Below are 20,235 nucleotides of genomic sequence, written 5' to 3'. Positions count from 1 at the left end.
CGCTTGCCCAGCCCTGCACACAGGAGGTTTCTGTTAGTAGGCATGGAAAGCAGGGGGTACACACAGAGGAAACGTGTAACTGGGGTTGACAGCAGGGACACCCCTGAGCCCGGATGCCACATCACAGGTTCAGGCACAAGTGGGTCTTGCCCACGTGTGAAACCCGCCGAGGACATTTATAGTTCTTATCTGTGCAATGATTCTGCCTAACAGCCTGCCATGACTCAGTTCAAACTGTAATTCAAGTACAAAACCCATAGAGAAGGTGAAAAGTCCCTGTTTGATTTTAGAAACTAGAAATGGCAGTAACACAGTTTGCTGTTCTCCTCTGTACTGCACCCCAGCTCTGATCAGGCCCTCACCTCACCCCATGTACACAAACAAGTCACTGGCACTTCTGTTGGTGCCATGCTCCTCTCCAGAGCCACTCAGGAGCAGCACCCCCCAGCAGTGCTGTGAGCACACACTCAGCTCCCCAGCCCAGCATGGGCTGAGCAACCTCACGGGACAGCACGTCCCGAGTCCAGGACAGCTGCTCCTCCAGGAGACCCTGCTGCTCCTCCTGCTGCCAGAGCAAGCCACTCTGCCAGGCCCCCGTCTGGCACAGCACCCACACTCTGCCCTAGCAGCACATCCCTGCTGCCCTGGGGCAGGGTAAAACCTTCCCTCTGCCAACCCCAGCAGCAGCACGAGGGGATTTAACAGAACCCACCTCTTTTTAACCCACTGTCAGACACCACCACAGAGCCAGACACAACCCTGTGCTCCCTTCTCCTTCTGACCCACTACACACAGCCAGAATCTGACGTGGGCTTCTTCTCTAGTTACAGCTTCCTTGCACACTTCATTGTATGGCTTGTGTTAATTAATCTAACCGTAGGTTTGTAATTAATATTTCAAGACATTCGAGTTTACAGGTCAAACAAGATATCTGCAAATATGGAGCACACACTCCCTGAAACATGCCATCACCAGACTACAGCTTTAGTTCTGCTAAACTTTTAGGAAAGTTTTGCATGTAGGAATGCTTGACCTGAGAATAAAGAAGTGTTACCTTGGCCCATTCCACATGCAGTGGCTGCTAAACTACCCAGTGAAACGGAGAGTGCCTGAATGTATTCATGTACACCAGACCTTTAAACTTAAAATGGCTTGAACATTGAAACAAATCTGTCATTACAACTTGGTCAACATAACACAAGATGGCTTAAAAATGGAAAGATCCATAACTACAACTTAAATAACAATTAACTGCAGCAAGGAATGAGCCCGGACAGGAGCCAGGCAAAAATCCTAGCACAGGGAAGCGACACAGCTCGCTTAAAAATGGAAAGATCCATAACTACAACTTAAATAACAATTAACTGCAGCAAGGAATGAGCCCAGACAGGAGCCAGGTAATCCCAGCACAGGGAAGCAACACAGCTCTGCTGAAAGCACCAGGAGCCTGTCTCTCTAAACCAGCTGAGGGTACAGCTCACTGCAGGACTGCCCATCTTAGCAGTAATTCACAGGGAATCTGTGTACTCTGACAGTTTATTGGGGTGTCACTGTTGACTCGGGACAGGCAGCAGCTGGTGTGTAGGGGGTTCACTTAGGAGGGAGCACACAGAGGTCTGACTGCCCAGGGGCCATGGCTGTGCCACCTAGAGGGGATGAGTCCTGATGGGGACACAGGCTGCTGAGGGAAAACCAGAGGGAAGTGTGACCATAATAAACAACTGCTTCTGTACAGAGACAAGATAAGACACACAAAGTATGGGCAGCAGCAGATCCTAGGAGCAGTCTGGAAGAGGAGAACCTTGGAACTGAGATAATTCATCAAATTCATTGGTGTTCAACTGAAACCCATGGTATAAACAGTGAGAACAAGCAGCTTGTCCAGATGAGCACACCAGTGAATGGGCATTCCTTACAGCTCCTTCCCCAGGTTTCAGATGCACAAAGTGGGAATGCAAGAACTAGAATGGACACATACATAAATACACCTCTGTGTAGGGAGACAGAGAATAGGCCTCATTTAAAAGTACAGAAAGAAAATATTTCACAGGCTTAAACAAGAGCTTGTGTCTGTGTATCTGAGAGCAGCCATTCAAGAGAGAGATGAACAAATGCATGAGCAGACAGAAGTGCCACCAGTCTGGCACAGAACTACAAAAGGCTCAGGGGGATAAAACACCAAAGACACCAAAGAGATATCAGGGCTGAGAAATGAAATTCCTTCACTTTTAGATCAGAATGCTAGGAGCAGTAAGTAAATGATGTGAGTGCAGCAGTCTGAGGATAAAACTGAAGACAACACAGCCAAAGGGGAAATTAAAACATCCCTTGACCTCTTAAGTTTAGACTTGGGAGTATGACAATAATTGTCCCTTCCTCTTTCACATGGGAAGAAACTAATGACAAATAAAGACAGGGTGAAGAAAAGATATTAGAAAGGAAGATGTAATAATGGCTCATTTCTGTAGGAGAAAACGTAAATGGTGACAGAGGAAGCTGAAGAAAAAAATTTTTCATTTGCTCTTATTATACCCTTTCTCAGTAAAATCTGCCCCCCTTAAAAAAGAACCACCCCAAAACCAACCCTCCACATTATCTGAATATCCTGAACTTGCTTAAAGGAACTGTCAAGAGGACAACTAGCAGTCACAACCAGCAAGTGCAGACAGCAATTTCTTTGTGCAGTGGCCCAGAGTCTACCCTTCAGTCATCACTGTGACCCTGCAGGCCAGAGGCAGGTACCAGAAATGAGCTGATGCTGGTGCCAGCTCTCCCATACCCACTTTATACTCAGTCTATGCCTTCATTTTGCCTTTTAAAGGATCTTCCCAAACCTCACAGCAACATCAGTTCTACCCATTTTATGTTTCGCTGCTTTTTAAAATGAAGGAAGCTCCCAGAACTTCTTACCTCCTAAACCAGGGTGTAAACCTTGTGGACCTTGGTTTTGCTGCTGCATCACCATGAAGTTGGGGGGTACGTTCCCCTGCTGCACCATGGGATTACGACTGGGAGAGCTGACAGGCTGCTGGAAGCCCTGGGGAAGTGTGCTGCTCTGGGGAGGCCTTGGTCCCATCTGCGGCTGCGGCTGGTTAACTGTTGGAGATGATGCAGGAGATCCCTGCTGGAAGGAGGAGGGAGAGGAAGCAGGAGACTTGTTGGTCAGGTGGGGCTGTTGTAGTGGTGTAGGAACCCGTGAGGGCCCTCCCTGAAGGCTTTTCATTTGAGGAGCAGTAAACTGGCCAGGATTGCTCATCTGGGGAAAGTTTGAGTGAGCCTGGGAAGCTTGCTGGCTTCCAAAAGGATATGGAGGAGGAGGATGAGTAGGAGTTTGCACTGTTGCTAGAGATGGTCTTGCTTGAAGCTGCTGCTGCATTTGTCCAGGTAACGGGGCCTTTTTCCAACCCTGGTTTACTGCCAGTGTACTCAGTGCTCCCTGGGTTGGAGGAGGCTGAAGTGCTCCAGAGGGAAGCTGGTTCCAGCCAGGGGGAACTGGAACCTGTGCTGGTGAAGTAAATGAAGGTCGAATACCCTGCTGGGGCTGCTGGTGTGGCTGGGGAGGACGTGTCTGCAGCTGGGTCTGCTGCTGTAGCTGCTGAAAGTTGGCTGAGTTCATCTGCCTGTTTACAGGAACTGACTGCATTGAGTGAAGCTGGGGAGCTAAGGATCCAGACGGGTGATTTTGCTGCTGGATATTTAGCCCAGATAAGAGTGGGTCCATTGCATCTATTAAAATAGCAAAGAAAAGTAAAAAAATAACTTACTGTAGACAAAACCCACCCCAAGACAAGAGAGGGTTAATTACTTGCTTGCATTTGCTTACTCTGCAGAAAAATTCACACTCCAGTGCTCCAAATTCTCCAACAGACAGAACAGGCAATGCTCTTAAAGTTTTCAGAATGTTTGGGAACCCTGGGCAGTCATCAATTTATCTCTACAACGAAGCAAGACAGCTCCACAGCACTTTTAGCTGTGAACTCATGTAGGGCTTCCACACAACCAGGATCACGGAGTGGCTCGAGCTGAAGGGACCCATAAGGATCAATGAGTCCAACCCCCTGCTCCTCACAGGACAACCTAAAACTAGACCCTCTGACCAAGAGCATCCCCCAGACACTGGTGAAGAGTGAACTGTGACAGCCCTGGTGCCCTGACCACGTCCCTGGGGAGCCTGTTCCAGGGACCAGAGACCCTCTCAGGGAGGAGCCTTTTCCTCACGGCCACTCTGAGCTTCCCCTGAGGCAGCTTCATCCCATTCCCTCTGTGCTGTGCTGCTCACCAGAGAGAGGAGACCAGCACCTCCCCCTCCACTGCCCCCCCTGAGGTGGGGACACACCAGTGCCGTGGAGAGTGGGACAGTCACCCCCTCGACCTGCTCATGATGCTGTGCTCGCTGTGCCCCAGCACACAGCTGGTCCTCCTGGCTGCCAGGGCACACTGCTGACTCCTGTTCAAGCTGCCACCCACCCAAAGCCCCAGACCTCTTACTGCAGGGCTGCTCTCCAGCCTCTCCTTATAACCCACCTGTTGGGACTACTGTCCCTACCAGTTCAAAAAAGTGGCATGATGAGGAATTAAAGTAGGATCATAAACTAATATTCCAAGGACTTTTAAAACATTTCTGCAAAATGCTGTCTGAGAGAATAAATACTGCAGAGAGCTACAGAAGCTGGCAACTACTGCCACCATTTTATGGAGAGACAAGTAACAACCCCTCCTCTATTGCTGTAATCCTAAAATACATGTAGCTTGTACTGGGAGAATTGTAAAGAATAAACCTTAAACTTTCACACCTCCCAGATCCCAAATCCTTGAACTTCCAGCCTACCTACCCTTCCCAAAAAGCACTTGTGCAGTCTGGTGCATTTGGTTCTTACTGGAGACCTCTGCCTCATTCAGCTGACCCTTCTCTCACCCTCAGGTAAACACAAAGCTCAGTCACCACAGTTCTACCAAAAAATATCACTGCAGCTGCTCAATATATTTGAACAAATACCAAACAAGCCGGTGACTTATCAGGCACCCAAATTATCTGAGAAGTTTTTACCAGGTTAACAGGGGCAGGGAGGGTTCCATGGAAGGAGTAACTCCCAGAAAGGGCCAGCAAACACTCCAGGCCCACCCTGGAGCACACTCATGGGCACAGGCTCAAGCCTGTGCTGAAGAACAGAAATTCAGGAATGTTTTCAGGTAAGTACTGTGACTAAACTTTACCACCTGGCTGTGAGGAAGGCCGAGGTGTCCTTGGCTGCAGCTCAGCTCCAGCACCACTTGCCACTATAGAGGAGGGCACATTTCCACTCTGGGACATCATGACAGCTGTAGCATTGCTCATTCTTATTAAACCTTAACAAATAAAAATAAAAATTATCAAGTCTGGCAGTTTTTACATCGGGAGGGATTTTAGATCTTTTTTTCACAATAAAAAATTTGTTAATAAAACATTTTAGACTTTTAAGAACTGTTTGTCCAAAATAACCTGAGGACACAACTGGTAATAAAACAAACAAGTTAAGGTCACGTTGAAGCTTTTCTTTTAGCACCAAACCTTTAAAAAGGCTACAGGAGTAAATGCTACCAACCCATGAATTATTTGAGCCTGCCTTGCCACTAAAGTCACCATGCTACACGTTTGTATCAAAGTTACAAAGGTACTAAGGTGTTTTGCAAAATCTGACTCTAGAAAGTGACTGAGGTGCTTGTAAGAGAGAAAAAATTCACTGTTTCACTACCACAGGCTGCTATTTTATGAAAAGGTTTACATTCTTGACCTGTTGGTTATGTTGTTATTGTATTTATACTTTTTACATCTACACTGTTGACCTGCAGGCAGGAAGGGAAGCTCACAGTGAAGATCAGAGCAGCCACCTTCAAAGTAAACCTTTCTTCAAATGTGTTCTATTTCCTTTCAAGCACAATGATTTAACCAGCAATTAGTCAGGTTTATATAGAGGTGAAATGCTCCTTCCATTCATTCTCACCAACAGCCACACATGCATCTTACATTAACTCTGATAAAAAATGCTCCCAGACTTTTTAGCTGCTTTAAATCCTATTTAGTAAAACACTAATTAATTTTGCTTTATGATTCAGCTATTAAATTTCCATAGTAGCTTTCTTTTAAAAATTTCCTTTATAAAATCTGAATTTTGTAGTTAAAAATTTCTTATAATGCCTATACAACACTCTAAAATGTAGAGTTTTATAAAACTACCTCTCCACAAAAATTAATCCCCTATGATCAGGTCTCAAAATTTTATCAGAAAATAAAGAGACTAACAAGGACAATGTTCTGTCCTTTCTGTAAGTAAAATGGATTTAGTCTAAAGTACTTTATTATTGCACACAGAAAAAAAGGCTTATGCTCATTTTCACAAAGGCAGCCAAACAGAAAGCTGTGATAACTTGTGCCCATTTCAAACTGAATTCACTATATGGGACTCATCTGCTCTAACAGCCTTTATCTTAAAAAAACCCAAACAAGTCCTGAAACACCAAAACAAAAATCTAAACCACCAAAGGCTCAGAAGAAGCCAAACCAAACAAGTCTGCCCCACCCAAATCACTCCAGGGTTAACAGGACAAAACGCAGCCAACTCTTTAGTTTACGGAACGTTTCTGTACTGTCATAGCCCGTCCCACAAGAGCACACATCAGCCAAAATGGCACTTACAGTTCTGCACACAAAGCTGCTACAATCAGTGAAATGTTATCATCAGCTCAGCAGCAACCTTCAAAGTGTGTGAAGCCAAAGAAGCAAAGCCCCAAGGCCCTTACCTTGCCCCCCCTGCATGGGGAAGCCCGTTTCCATCCGCACTGCGCTGCCTGCTCCCAGGGGCCCGTTGATCCGGACATCCTGGCTTCTGTTCTGAGCTAAAGCCAAATTGATAGCACCTTCCCCTAAAAATAAGGCACAGTCTGGGTCAGCTGAGTGGTACATGGAGAAGCAGAACACAGACATTTCCTAAAGGACATTTAAAAGATGTCAAGAAGAAACAGACTTTACCTATAACACGCACTTCAGAAGGATAATTATGCATCATGCTACCCATATCTTCTGGATTTCAATTTTAAGAAAAACAAACACTAGGACAAGCATTAAAGACCCCTGGTTTCATCCTGAGTGTGCTCTTGGACAACTGTCCAGAATTTTAACTGTGAAATGCACTGAAATCTTGTTTTTAAGAAGGTCTCATATGAAACAATTAGGGGGAGAAATAAAAACAGGGCACATTTTGCAAGCTAAAACTCACACATTTTTCAGGGAGTTTCCTGATGCTCAGAGCATGGTTTTTAGCCAGCATTTTTACTATCAAACACATTCTTGAAAGAATAAAAGTCTTGAGCTATCTTCTCACTGAAGTCATTCTCCAAATTAGTGAAATAGCAGTTTTACAACATTACCCAAGTACAAAGCTAAAACTCACACATTTTTCAGGGAGTTTCCTGATGCTCAGAGCATGGTTTTTAGCCAGCATTTTTACTATCAAACACATTCTTGAAAGAATAAAAGCCTTGAGCTATCTTCTCACTGAAGTCATTCTCCAAATACTGAATTAGCAGTTTTGCGACATTAACCAAGTACACAAATTCACTTGTGGAGGATATTTCAGTCTTAGCTTAATGCCTTTGGAAGCAAATTAGCTGCAAAATACCTTCGATCTGAACTGAGAGAATCCCCAGGTCACGGAGCTGCTGGTTGTTGCTCTGGGCCAGGATCCGCAGGCGCTCGGCAGCCTCCCGGGGTATGTTGAAGGTAACGCGGACGCTGTTCCAGGGCTCTATCTTCTGCAGCTTCAGCTGCTTGGATTCTGGAAAGAAAAACAGACTCAGCACCAAGGCAGCTTTCAAACAGGTATCTTGGAATATTTTGGTAAAAAAGCACAGTTGAAAAAACTGAAACAATGATTTGGCTTTGAGAATTATCAGTGGTAGAGGAGACTGCTCCAGCACAGCGTCCACTGGCCCATGCTGCCAGACTTCAGCCAGTTCCCAAAAACCAGCAGTATAAGAACCACCCAACTGACAACCAATGCAATGGCCAACACAATCTTGTGACAATATTACTCAAAAATTAAAATATTCTGTGGAGAAACTACTCTGGAAAGCTATGGAAATATAAAACAGATTTAGCAAATCTGTTAGTGAACCAGACTGGATGTATGAAAAACCTGACATGAATGAAACCCTTATCTTAAAATATTTACTCTACAGATGCTTGTGAAATTATTTTTTTTTCATAAAGCCAGTGCCAACAGAGTCTTGGTAGTATTTCATTAATTTCTGCCATATTATTTAGGGTTTTTTCTGAATAGGCATGTTCAATCCACTGCAAAAATCCTATCAAAGTCATGCAAAATATATAGCTGCAGGTTTTCTGAAAACCTATTCTGTATGTGAGTGTAGATCAGGTGTTTTAGAAAGAGCAGGTGAGAACTGGCAAAAGGGCAGAGCAGTCACCTCGATGTGTTTATCTGAAGTGGCACCTAACTGAACTGTTCTACAAAATGCATTTCAGATAATTAAAAATATATTCCTAGCACAGGTTTATAAGCTTCCAGTTTCTAGCTCTCTGAAGAGGAAGTCCCTCTGAAAACAGTAAACACTGCCCCAAATTTCAATCAGCTTTTTATTCCACTGTAACATGAGATTTACTAGAAGCTTGCTAACTTTTTGATTCTGAAAAACAAGTCATTTAAAACCACCAATAACTGCCTCCTCTTCAGGAATCTCTTGTCCTTAAGTAATGCCCCTTCTGCTGCTACAGTAATGGTGTCACTGAATTCAACCTCCTCCTATCTCTAAACACATTTTTGGCTGGAAACATGGCAGGATTAGATTTAAAATCTCCTTCTGTGGAGGCCTGAACATTCCCATACTTACTGTTATTAGTGTTCCAATATCTGACATAAAAATTGCATTATCAACTTCATTATTTCTATAGATCAGTGCTCGAGTCTCCTGTTTTCAAATGCTGTATCTGCTAAGCCTAAACCAATGTTACTAACTGGACATTCTGAATACCCTATTTTGCTCTGGATCAGTTTAAATAACTTGTCACAGGGATCATTTTCACATTAATTTGACACCAATTTTCAAAATTTGCTTTCTGCTGTCTCAGCTGAGGTCTGAATCACATTTATTAATCATGCCATTAATATTTAAAACAAGCCCAGGAGGCAGATGCCTCCATTTAACAAAGGTGACTCTGGACAGCCAGAGCAGACTTATTTCCATCCCAAAACCATGCAATTTGACTGTGGCATTGAAACAAATGGTATTAGTAGTGAAAAACACCCCCTGGGTGGACAAGCCTGGTTCCACTTTCATCTAACACAGCAATGCAAAATGGAGAGTAAAAAAGACAAGTAAAACATGGGAATGGAACAGGAATAAATGAACTCACTAATGAAATTGGTTTTAAACAATGAAACAACTGCATAAACTTGTACCCTGTGTCTCTAAGAGCAGCTCCCAAATTTTCTAAGAATAATCCTAACAAATTTTATTACTAACTAGGTAGCTCAAACCCAATACAATCTATTTCTTTGTACAAGCACCCTGACTACACAAGTATTTTAAGGACATCTGAAAAATGAGAGGAAGGTACATTACCCATGTGTAAAAGGCCAGGCACATTCTCCAGTATGGTATCTAGTTTCTGCTCAAAGTCTCTGTCACCTATATTTCCTTGAAAAGCTACAAAGATCGTGGAATCCTCAGGAGCAGCCTCCTGCTTCAGTTCATCTTCCTCCAGTCCCGAGTCAAAATCCACCTCTAAGTCTTCCATAGCTGAGGAGTACAAGGAGGCATATGTATCCTGTGACTTTGGTAGATCACCCAAAACCATTGTTTCCAATGGGAGTGTGTCAGACGTCAAGATGATGCTTGGAAGGGAAAAGAAATAATTACAGTAAGTCTAATGCCAAGTGTGTAAAGACACCAACAGCTGCTTTCAACAGCACATATCACTGCTGGAAAGACTTACTGGGTGACCCAGTGCTAGGGTCTGTGAGACAAGCTGAGGGACTTGGAAAGGGGTGGCCATTGCAGGGTCCCAGCTAGCCATCCACCAGGACAAGCAGAAGTGGCTTCCTGGCAGAGTCCTGCTGTGCGTGGCTTGAGCAGTCCAGTTGGCCTGAACGACAGCTGGGGAAAGGCAGGCAGAGGGGAAAATCACAGTGATAAAATCAATGACATTCATCCCCTGTGCTACAGAGGACAGGCAAGAACCCAGCACCAATTCAGCAGTGCCTGGCTCCCAGCAAGACTGTAATTACAGAAAGATAGGGGCAGCACCACGTTTAGTTTAAGGACTGCAGATGCAGTAGGTGCTCCCTTGTGCAGTAAGGCAGCAGGAAAGCCATGGCTCATTTTTACCAGGGAAATTTAGCATTTGACAAATATTTTACTTGCATCCAGGAAAATCTCAGGCATACTATGCCTTCTTTTTGTAAGTTTGTAAAGATTTAGGTGTTTTCAGCTGCTTATACACATTACAACCTCAAATTTTCTCCCCCTGTGCTAGCCCACAACTCCCCCCATGCCCCTGAGCCTGGGTAAGAACAAATTCAGTAAATCAAGTCCCACACTCGATGGTTGTGACTTCATAAACTGTCTAGGCTTTGCAGGAAGTTTTGCCTGACACTATGCCACTAACCTAAGCTATGACATGCAGAGGAGTCCAAGCTCCAGTGGAGGCTGTCCCTGTGCCTGTGGTGAAGCCTGGCAGGGGGGGGTGAGGGTGTCCACTGTCCCAGCCACTCAGGTGGCCAGGAGGGCTCCAGCAGCAGCTCCTCGGGCCAGCCCTCCACCCTCACAGGCCATGCTGCACAGGCATGGCTCCCAGATTGAAACCAGCCACGCCAGCAGCCAACGCTGAGGTCAAAACCAAAACCAGGGCCCTGCTCCTGACCACTGCTGTCAAATCAACTGTTCAGCCAGGACTGTCAAGGCCTCCTAACTCCAGAGCTGTTGGAGCTCACACACCCCACCCAGAACGTTCCCTTCAGGACCACATACCCCTGAACTGGATACAGGTTGGGGTTTTGGCAGAGGTTCAAGTTCCCAACACAAATTAAAACCACAGCTCTGAGACTAAAGGTGAGCTACAAATACGGGCCAGAAAACAGCCTTTTTTAATAACAAGATAGGAGTATGTTAGACAAGCTGAGATTCAGCTCTGCACTGTTTGCACGCTCACAGAACGTTGCCCAAGGGACAATGTTACAGATGGACAAACAGGGACTCAGAAGTCCCAGAGTGCCCCCAGCTCTGGCCAGCTCGACGTACACAATCTCTGTATTTCACACCAGATGTTTGGGTTTTTTGCTCCCCTGCAACCCTGCACACTGAGCAGGCTAAATGGCACCAACGACCAATCAATCACACACAGTTACACTCCTCATGCTGCAGCACCAGCCCCTCATCCCCAACAACTCAAATCTTGACCAAAATCAATCCTAATTTTGTCTTGCAAGCTCTTCTGCAGTCCTGCAACAGAAAGCAAGTGAAAACATTTCACACTCATGGATCTATTTCCATAGTGCTTCTGCAAGTTATTTACTGTCACCATGGCAACTGTAAAGATGGGGAATAGACAAAAATTCTAAAATTGCAACACCAGGTGAAGAGGGAGACACTGAAATCCTCTTTTTGTCCCCAGACTCCGTGCTGCTCAGCTCTGCACCTACAGCACAGGTGGGAGTGTTTGGCACCTGCACTCAGTTAAACTACTCACTCTCCCATCAGGTGCCCCAAAAATGAGAATGACAATTAAGAAGCATCTGGGAAGAGGTGTTTTAATCGACTTCCACACATGACTTCTTGGACAGGGAACTTCCTCACTGGAGCTGGCTTTACACCAAGCAGGAGAGAATTCCCTCTCCTGCATTCCCACATCATTCAGTACCCACATGCTGGCTCCAGAAAGGAGCTGGGACTCCTACACAGATAATCTTCTTAATGACCAGGCACAGTCATTCTGTGCACTGAACGAGGCAAGCATCCTGGGAGGTATAAGCACTGTATTTTGAAGAAAATCACATTGAAAATTATTTCTCTGAAAATGTTGAGTAAGTTTTTCGAGGAGAGCAATCTCAGCTCAATACACAGGCAGCTCTGGGTTGGAAAAGCACCATTACTTGGAGGGGATGGAGTGTTCCACCTGCAGCAAGAAACACGAGTACTTCTGACAATCCCTGACACCAAAGAAATAAAAGTTTCTCATTAAGAACAGAAACATTTCAAATCTTTTTTTTTTTTAGCATCCATCTTCTCTGTGGAAGAGCAGAAGCCTCCCAGACTGCTTAAAAGGTGGTTTTAAAGACCTCACGAAACACTGCAGCTGAGACCAGGTTCCACCAACCTCACCTCAATGAGCTGAAATCTGACAGGGTTTGTTGAACTTATGGCCCTTTGTGAACACTATTAAAACATGGTTGGATAAATCCCAAAGGACCACAGGCCTTGTTTCATTTGACTCAGAAAATCATAGGACTGCAGGAAAAGCTTAAGTTAAGGGAAATTGAGCTTTAAAATTTATTTTCTGCACAAGAACATGTAGCTCCAGCTCCCTTTGCTTTTTTTTCTCTTGCATTACACTCCTCAAGGATCTCTGCCACATCCATCTTCCTTCTCTCCCTCTCAAACACAGGCAGCTTAGTCTGATCCTATATCCAGGTATAATTTATCTCAAGTATGACAGGAGGAAGCAATGATTTGCAAAATCTTCCTCTTCAGGCAGAGTGCAGCACGCCAGCCATCCCAAACCAAATGAATCCCAGCTGCAGCCCTGGTCCCAGCAAATTCCCTAATCTCCTGGCTCTAGGGTGACTGCCATAAATCAGGAGCCAGCACGTGACCACAATTAGTGTGTACTTTAGCTCAACACCCCTCCACATGGACACCCAAGCCTGTAGCATGAGCACATGCAGGTGGAACTCTGGTCATTCAACCACTCCAGCAAACCAGATCAGCCCCCAGCAGGCTGTGGAGTATCTCTGGTGAGCAAGAACCACACCTGGCCTGTCTGCACTGCCACAGCACTTCCCACCACCCTGAGCACCCACGCTCACCTGGCAGCACAGCAAGGTCTCAGAGTGTCATGCTCCATGCAGAGAACACACAAGGTCTCCTCCCTGTCCCCTCTTGGTTTAGAGTTTCCAATTCTGTATTTCCCATTGCACAATTGTTTCTGGAAACTCAGAGCAAGTTCAGTGTGACCACGTGGCAACCCCCTACCCATGACTCTGGCCTGGGACAGGCTATAGCAGCATAAAAAGTGCTACCCCTGTTTATAATAAAGTTGGTCTTATTCAGTCTACTTATGAACAGTATGAAAGTGAAGTAAGAGAGGTGGGGATAAGTAGCCAGCTAACAGACTGTGGTGGGTTAACCCTGGCTGAGCACCAGGTGCCCACCAAGCGACCCTATCACACTCCCCCTTTCCTCTCTCTCTCTGCAGAGCAAAAGGGGAAAGGAAAATAGGTGGAGACCTTATTTGCCTTGTGGGTAAAACCAAGGGCAGTTTAATGGAAAGCAAAGCCAAGCAATGCTGTGTGTGGAAGCAAAGAGAAAAAAACAAAGATTTAAAAATCCCCTCCAGTCCCTGGGAGGGTCAGGATTAGAGCAAAACCTGAAGCAGGCAGTTGTCACTGGCTGGAGAGCAGCTGAACACTGGAAAGCAGCAGGCTCTGCTCTGCCAGCACCACCAGGTGGACGTGCTGGTGCCTGGGGTTAAAGAAATGCAGAGAGGAAAAAAAAACCCTATAAACCCCAGAAACACTCTGATTGTAACACTCATTTTACTGCAAATTTGTTAACAGTGTCTACTCCTCCTACAACTGTTTCAGCTGCTTTGTTGCCTAGCATAGCAATCCCAGAGCTTGGTACATCTGACCAGCCAGTAAACCTACACCCACCAACCATCCCACCATACAGAGATTAAAACAATGTCATTATTTTTGGCAAAAATATACAAAAAAGACTTTTAAACAAATTATAGCCAAGTGTTATATTGTCACAGGAGGAGATTAAATAAGGTGAAGAATCACTATTACAATTCAAAAGAATACCTAAAAATAAACACGCAGGAAAATTTCCTCTGGAACAACTTAGGCAGGGGTAGTTCCAGTCATCTAGAACTTCAGACTCTTGCATTAAAGAGGGATGACACCAGAAAAGCACCTCAGGTGTCCTCTCTGAGAGGAAGGTCTGAGAGCAGCTACAAACCCCATGGGGAATGCCCATAACCCTCTATGGCAGACAGAGATCAGCTCTGGAGACAGCCCAGCCCCCTGGACACACACAGACCTTAGAGGCAAGGACCCATCAGGGGGACAGGCAGGAGGAGAAGGATCAGAACAAGAGGCACTCAAACACAGCACATGCTTACCTTACCTCAAGTCCCCAGCTTCAGCGTTTTGTGGTGTGCAACAGGTCTTCAGGTAATGCCAGACTGGTCAACATGGTGAAAGAGCAACTCCCCAAATTGTAATCCTGAAAGAAAACCATCACATTCATCAGACAATGACACCAAGTAACAAAAATCCTGAATATAACAACAGTGAATACCTTGATTTTTAACAGGCAGTTTGCACCAAATCCAACTCTCTCCTTAGTAATGTAAAAAGCACTTGTCACCATCTTCAAACACAAACAGCAAAAACTGAATCAAAAAAATATCAACCTTTTATGAGAGGAAAAGACATGAATATTCTGAATATTCCCCTTGGCTGTAAATAACATTTTATTTTTCTAAACGTGCAAGTTTTATCTAGAATAATGTCTTTAAGTCTTGAGATAAACTCTTGTAGATCGAATTCATCCTCAGAGAAGAGAAATGGGCACAAGCAGGACGTACCTCAGCTCAGCCCCAGCAGGTGCCTGAACCAGCTCAGGTTAAGCTCATTGCAGGAGCTCTTAGGAGCCCACGTGGCCACCCCAAATGGATGTTTTTACTGCAGGTGGCCAATAGAGAGAGGTGAATCCATCCCCAGAACCTGCTCCTGTCCACACTCATCTGCACTCAGAGCTCTCCAGGTAATCCAAGTGCAGCAGTGAAGCTGATGGCAAAACACACATCCCCCAAACCCAGGCAATTTAGACCAACATCCCTGTGCTGGTTTCCAAGCAGATTTTCTCCCCACATCCCAGCCAGACCTTCACAGGGAAGTAAAGAGCATTCCTATTAAATCAGACCCTGTAAGCTCTGTAGCACTTTTAGTAGTCAACTGACACTTTTCAGCCTCTGCTATCTTATTTCTAAGCAGGCACTGTCACTCAAGAAGCAGTACAGCACCAAGGAGAAGACCTGAGCAGCTAAACCCCAAGCAGTAACTTTGCTGCTTCTAGCTCTGTGCAGACCTGCCTGAACACCACAGCCAGACACCGAGCTGGGGAGCACAACCAAGGTCTGAAATCAGGAGTTTTAGTATCGTTCATTAAGCGTAAGCAAAAACTAAACCAAGCTTTCCATGTTCTACAGCAGACAGTCCCTCAGCTCTAATCTTCCACCCTTTTTACAGAAGGATGTTCCACAGACTATTTCAGACAGCCTAAAAGGAGTTCTGTAACAAACAGGCTGGTTATCTCCAAAGCTCTGCTAAGAGGTCTTGAGAAAGGACAGCTTGTAAGTATATAAAGGACAATAAAAGTCCTTGCTTGCCCACTAAAAGCTGGCTTTAAGGCCTCAATGCTGGCTGAAGCCCGTGCCAGTTCAAACCATCCACCCTTAGCAGGGCAGGGCTAAGAGTGGATGTTCAGCTCAGGGTGGCGAGCTGGAGGGAAAATCCTCTGAAGCCCGTGGTGCAGGGAAATGGGGCCTGCTGCTCTTCCAGCCCCCTTCTGAGGGGAAGGGCGACCCTCCCTCACCGTGGGTGGAGGGCACAGGATGGGCCATGGGCACCCAATGGCCCCAGAGAAGAGAGGGCTGGGAAAGATGGGCTCCAGCAAGAAACTGGATGCTCAGCCCAGGCTGTGGGAAGAACAGCTAAATGCTGCTGTCTCCACGCCTGTTGGATAGGCAACACCAAATTGGGTTAACAAAAACAGCTAATCAACATTGGCTCATTAACTCCAACTTCTGTTATGGTAATGTATCTGATAGAGACCTTGAACAAGCCTAGAGACTGAACACCCAGCTCGGCAGGCACCGGGGAGTCCATCCCACCAGCCCTGTGACCTGTCCCCCCCACAGACAGGGCTTCACTGACAGCCCACACCTTGCCAGGCCTCAGGAAACAAACCAAGCTGGGCCCCAGGAAGGCTCCATCCACTCGTCCTGACACAGAGCTCCCTGCTGCACCCCCACAGCCCTCAGGCACGGAGCCCCCAAGCCCCAGGAGAACACCCCAGTGTGCTGGGATGTGCTCCAGCCTCTGCAGTGACCCCCTGCTGGCCTCTGACAGCGCCTGAGAGCTTCACCCAGCCTGTGGGAACCCCACAGCTCACACCGAGCTGCGATGGACGCTTCTCAGCTGAGCAACTCATGTTCATTTCCACAGAATTTTATTGACAAGATCATCAGGGTTGCTTTAAAAAGCAAGATGCAGCCGGACAGCACCTGAGAGCTTCACCCAGCCTGTGGGACCCCCACAGCTCACACCGAGCTGCGATGGACGCTTCTCAGCTGAGCAACTCATGTTCATTTCCACAGAATTTTATTGACAAGATCATCAGGGTTGCTTTAAAAAGCAAGATGCAGCCGCAGCTGAAACTTGCCTGGGGTTTGGGTCAGACACCCAGAAACTCCTGCTTTCAGCAGCTGAGATGCCAAGAGAAGCCTGCCCCTCTCCCTCCTGCCCCACAAGTTAGCTCAAAATCAGCAACTTTCTGCAAAGCTGTAGTCTACACAGTGGAATATTTGATCAATCAATTCCCAGCTGAATTATTCATTTCACAGGTTAAGGACATTTCCATTCAGCACAAGTACACCAGACCCTGTGACAGACTAATACTGGGACAGAGCTTTGGAGGCTGTAACCCTGCACAAGGATCCAGCCACACAACAAGTCAAATGAGATGCAATTTAAAATCAGCTGCATCTTGACAAGAAACTGTGTTCTCTCTTCCCTTCCAAAGGCTGTGAGAAAACCCCATTTCCAGTCACAGTCTGTTCTTCCTTTGTGTTGCAGCAAGCTCTGTGTTTAAGCTGACTTTAACTGCTGGCAGAGGTTTCTGGGCTGCCAGGCCCCTCAGGGATTGCTGTACCCCCAGAGCCTCACCGAGCTCCCTGAACACCAACACAACCAGTGCAGGTAACCCCATGGCTACTGGTCCCCAGCCCAGGCTGGACTGAGCACTGCACCTCTTCTTTATTCCAGTATCCTTACAGGCAATAAAAGTCCAGAAAATTTCACTATTATTTTTTAAATTCTGAAATGTTATAAAGTAGGAAGAAAAGATTAAAGCTAAACCAAACATCTCAAAAGTAATTCCTTTGATATGAGGTACTCAATAATGAGGAGACTGTTTTCCATGACTGCAAAAAAAAATCTTTGTACAACAGCTTTTGTTAAAACCAGCATTGTTCTGAAAGTTTCTCAGCTGTATAAAGACTTGCAGCTCATTTTGTGCTGCCCTGGGCTTTTGGCAGAATCCAATTTCAGGTGTTCCTGTCGCTGCTGCTACGTAGAACCACGTAAGGGCCAGTCAGCTCTGCAGCTCCTGGCAAACCCAGGCTGCAGCAGACATCAACATGTGCCTGCAGGGCTGGGAAGAGCAGCCCTGAGCCCCCCCAGAGGGAACACCTCCCCTTGCTGCAACCCAAGGATCACAGAACCACAGGATGTTCTGGGCTGGAAGGGGCCTCTAGAGCTCCCCTGGTCCAACCTCCCCACACAGGCAGGGACATCTCTACCCACGTCAGGTGCCCAGAGCCCCATCATGCCCAACCTTGAATGACTCCAGGGATGGGGCCTCCACCACCTCCCTGGGCAGCCCACTCCAGTGACCCATCACCCTTATATTAAAGAACTGCTTTCCAATCCCCAGTCTAAATCTCTGATTCCCTGGACGCAGCACTAGCTCTTGTCCAGCACTGCTCCTACCCGAGGCTGGTGACAGAGCAGCCAGTGATGCTGCTGCCTTGGGGGCTCAGCTCCTGGGAGGCTGCAGCAGGGAACCCCTCAACCCCTCCGGGAGGGACCCACGGCATCTCCAGCGTCAGCCCTGATCTCACCTCACACGGGCCCTCCACTCCCTGCCAGGGAATGTAAAGGCACACAGCTTTTGGTGGGAACAACTAGATCATTCCCCCTCACACACCAGAGCTCCTGCTGAGGCTCCTGTGTACACAGCTCAGCACAAGCAACTCCCTGTCCCAAATTACCCCTTCACACGAATGACGCCTCGTCTAAACCCAGCTGTCTTCAACTCCTGCACTTTCCAGTTTTCATTTCACCAAACCCTGTGCAGGGCTGAGCTTCAGGACTCCTCCTTCAGGCCAGATCCTCCTCCACTCTGTGATTCTGTTTTAATTATGACAATAGTGATTTTTTGATGTGCTGCTGAGACTGCAGGCAGGATGCTGCTAACGGCATCAACCAACGACAGAGGACACGAGGGATGGATGGAGAAGGACCCCAAATGCCCAGTGGACTGAGAAAAATCCCAGGCTCCTGGATCTCTGGAAAACTCCCACTGCTATCCTCCTGTGTAATCAAATGCACCCATGAACTTTCAGCTCCACACCAGCAGTGTCCTGGTTGCTCCTACTCTTCTCCAGCCACAGACCTTTGTGCCTCTCAGCAGTGACCACACGGTTCTGAGAGAGGCACCACCACCTTCAGGGGTACACCAGTGGCCCATAAAATGTCACTGTTCCCAATGCAACCAAACTGTCACAGCCACAGTGACTCTTCCATGCGTCCAGCAGCAAACCCTCTGTTCAGTGCAGTACATCTGTGTCACTCGGCTGCACCTCCAGCTTCCACCCAATCAGTTAATACAGTGTTGGAAATCAAAAGTCTACTGTCAATGTTTCACAGCTTAGTTGTCAGTTTGAAACATTCAACACCTACTACAAAGGCACGAGCTCCCTGGCAGTGCTGTACTTCCACAGAACCAAGAGCAGCACTGTGACTGTTCAGCAGAATTTACCTCCACATCCCCTGTCTTCAAGTATTTAAGCCACTGGGAAATGAAAGCACGTGGTTCAGAGACACACGGGGGGGCTGCATGTCTCAGCTTTCCCCGTACAGTCGGGTTTCATTTTAAGAAAGCACCTACTCTCTCCCCAGAGGAGTGCCAAGGCACAGCATCAGCTGGAATCCTGCTGTGCCCCACGGGCCCCCCCCTGCCACGCTGCCGGGAGCTTCCCCGGCCAAAGCCCAGAGTCTAGCAGAATATCCTTCTGTGGGTTTCAAACACCAAACGCCATTTCCCCGCAGCAGATCGGGCCTGTGTGCAGCTGGCTCCCTCTCCATTTGATTTTTTTCCTCACAGGAGAGTCACAATACAGTATCAGTGTGAAAGGTTTCCTGGTAAAGCCAGTTAGCTTTCCAAGGAAGCCACGTGGCTCAGGGAATATTTGAAGAGCACAGGGTTTTCTAGCAAACCCCTCAGTGTCTTGCTGTTCACAGCACATCCAGTCCAGAGGCTCACAGGCCTGGCCCTTTCAGCTCTGTGCCTCCAGACCTTCACCTCCCTCTCCACGAGACACACAGCAGAGCTGGGAACACTTCCTGTAACCCGGGAAGAGCTGCTACCCCCCAAACTTGTGGTTGTGACACCTGCCCCCTTCTCTAAAAAATACCAAATTTGTTTTCTGTGGTTGTTTTCTTACGTGGGGAATACTGAGAGATGCTTGAGCTAAAGAACCAGCCAGAAAGACTGTAATGCACAAAAATTATAAATACCACCAAGCAGCAGTGTCTGTCCTCTAACAAAATCCAAATGGAAAGGGTTCCAGTACAGCTTTCAGCTAGGGGAAAAGCTACAGGGCCATGAAGAGGCCGGGCTGACACCACTCCAGCTCTGAGGAGTGGGCCGAGGGGGGCAGCAGGAAACCTCTCCCCAGCCCGTGCCCCAACGAGGCCCGAGGGAACCAGGACCCTGACGGTTCTGAGGCCTTCTGAAACACGGTAACACGCAGAAAAACCCCGAATCAAACCGCTGGAGTTACAGAGCCCTTCTCTGACAATTCAGAGCTGCCGAGGAACTCGGCGCAGAGCTGGGGTTCAAAGAAACGTCAACGCGTCCTCGCTGACATCCCACAAAGCCGCCGAGGCCCGC

General features: G+C 46.9%; 1 protein-coding gene across 1 annotated transcript; it reads right to left on the bottom strand.

The window, feature by feature from the left end:
• Positions 1-2,910: 2,910 nt before the first annotated feature.
• On the bottom strand, positions 2,911-9,850 carry LOC103770229 (nuclear receptor coactivator 6-like; the record flags this gene model as incomplete). Its single annotated transcript, XM_008937482.1, has 5 exons — positions 9,616-9,850; positions 7,656-7,811; positions 6,778-6,900; positions 5,218-5,346; positions 2,911-3,726 (listed from the first exon to the last, which is right to left on the bottom strand). Coding segments are annotated over exons 1-5 (1,459 nt in total), but the record flags the coding sequence as incomplete, so codon positions are not given.
• Between the last annotated feature and the right edge of the window lie 10,385 nt (positions 9,851-20,235).

Source organism: Merops nubicus, unplaced genomic scaffold, assembly GCF_000691845.1.
Source record: "Merops nubicus isolate BGI_N331 unplaced genomic scaffold, ASM69184v1 scaffold15573, whole genome shotgun sequence".
NCBI classification, from domain to species: Eukaryota; Metazoa; Chordata; class Aves; order Coraciiformes; family Meropidae; genus Merops; species Merops nubicus.
This window is presented reverse-complemented; position numbering and strand designations above follow the sequence as displayed.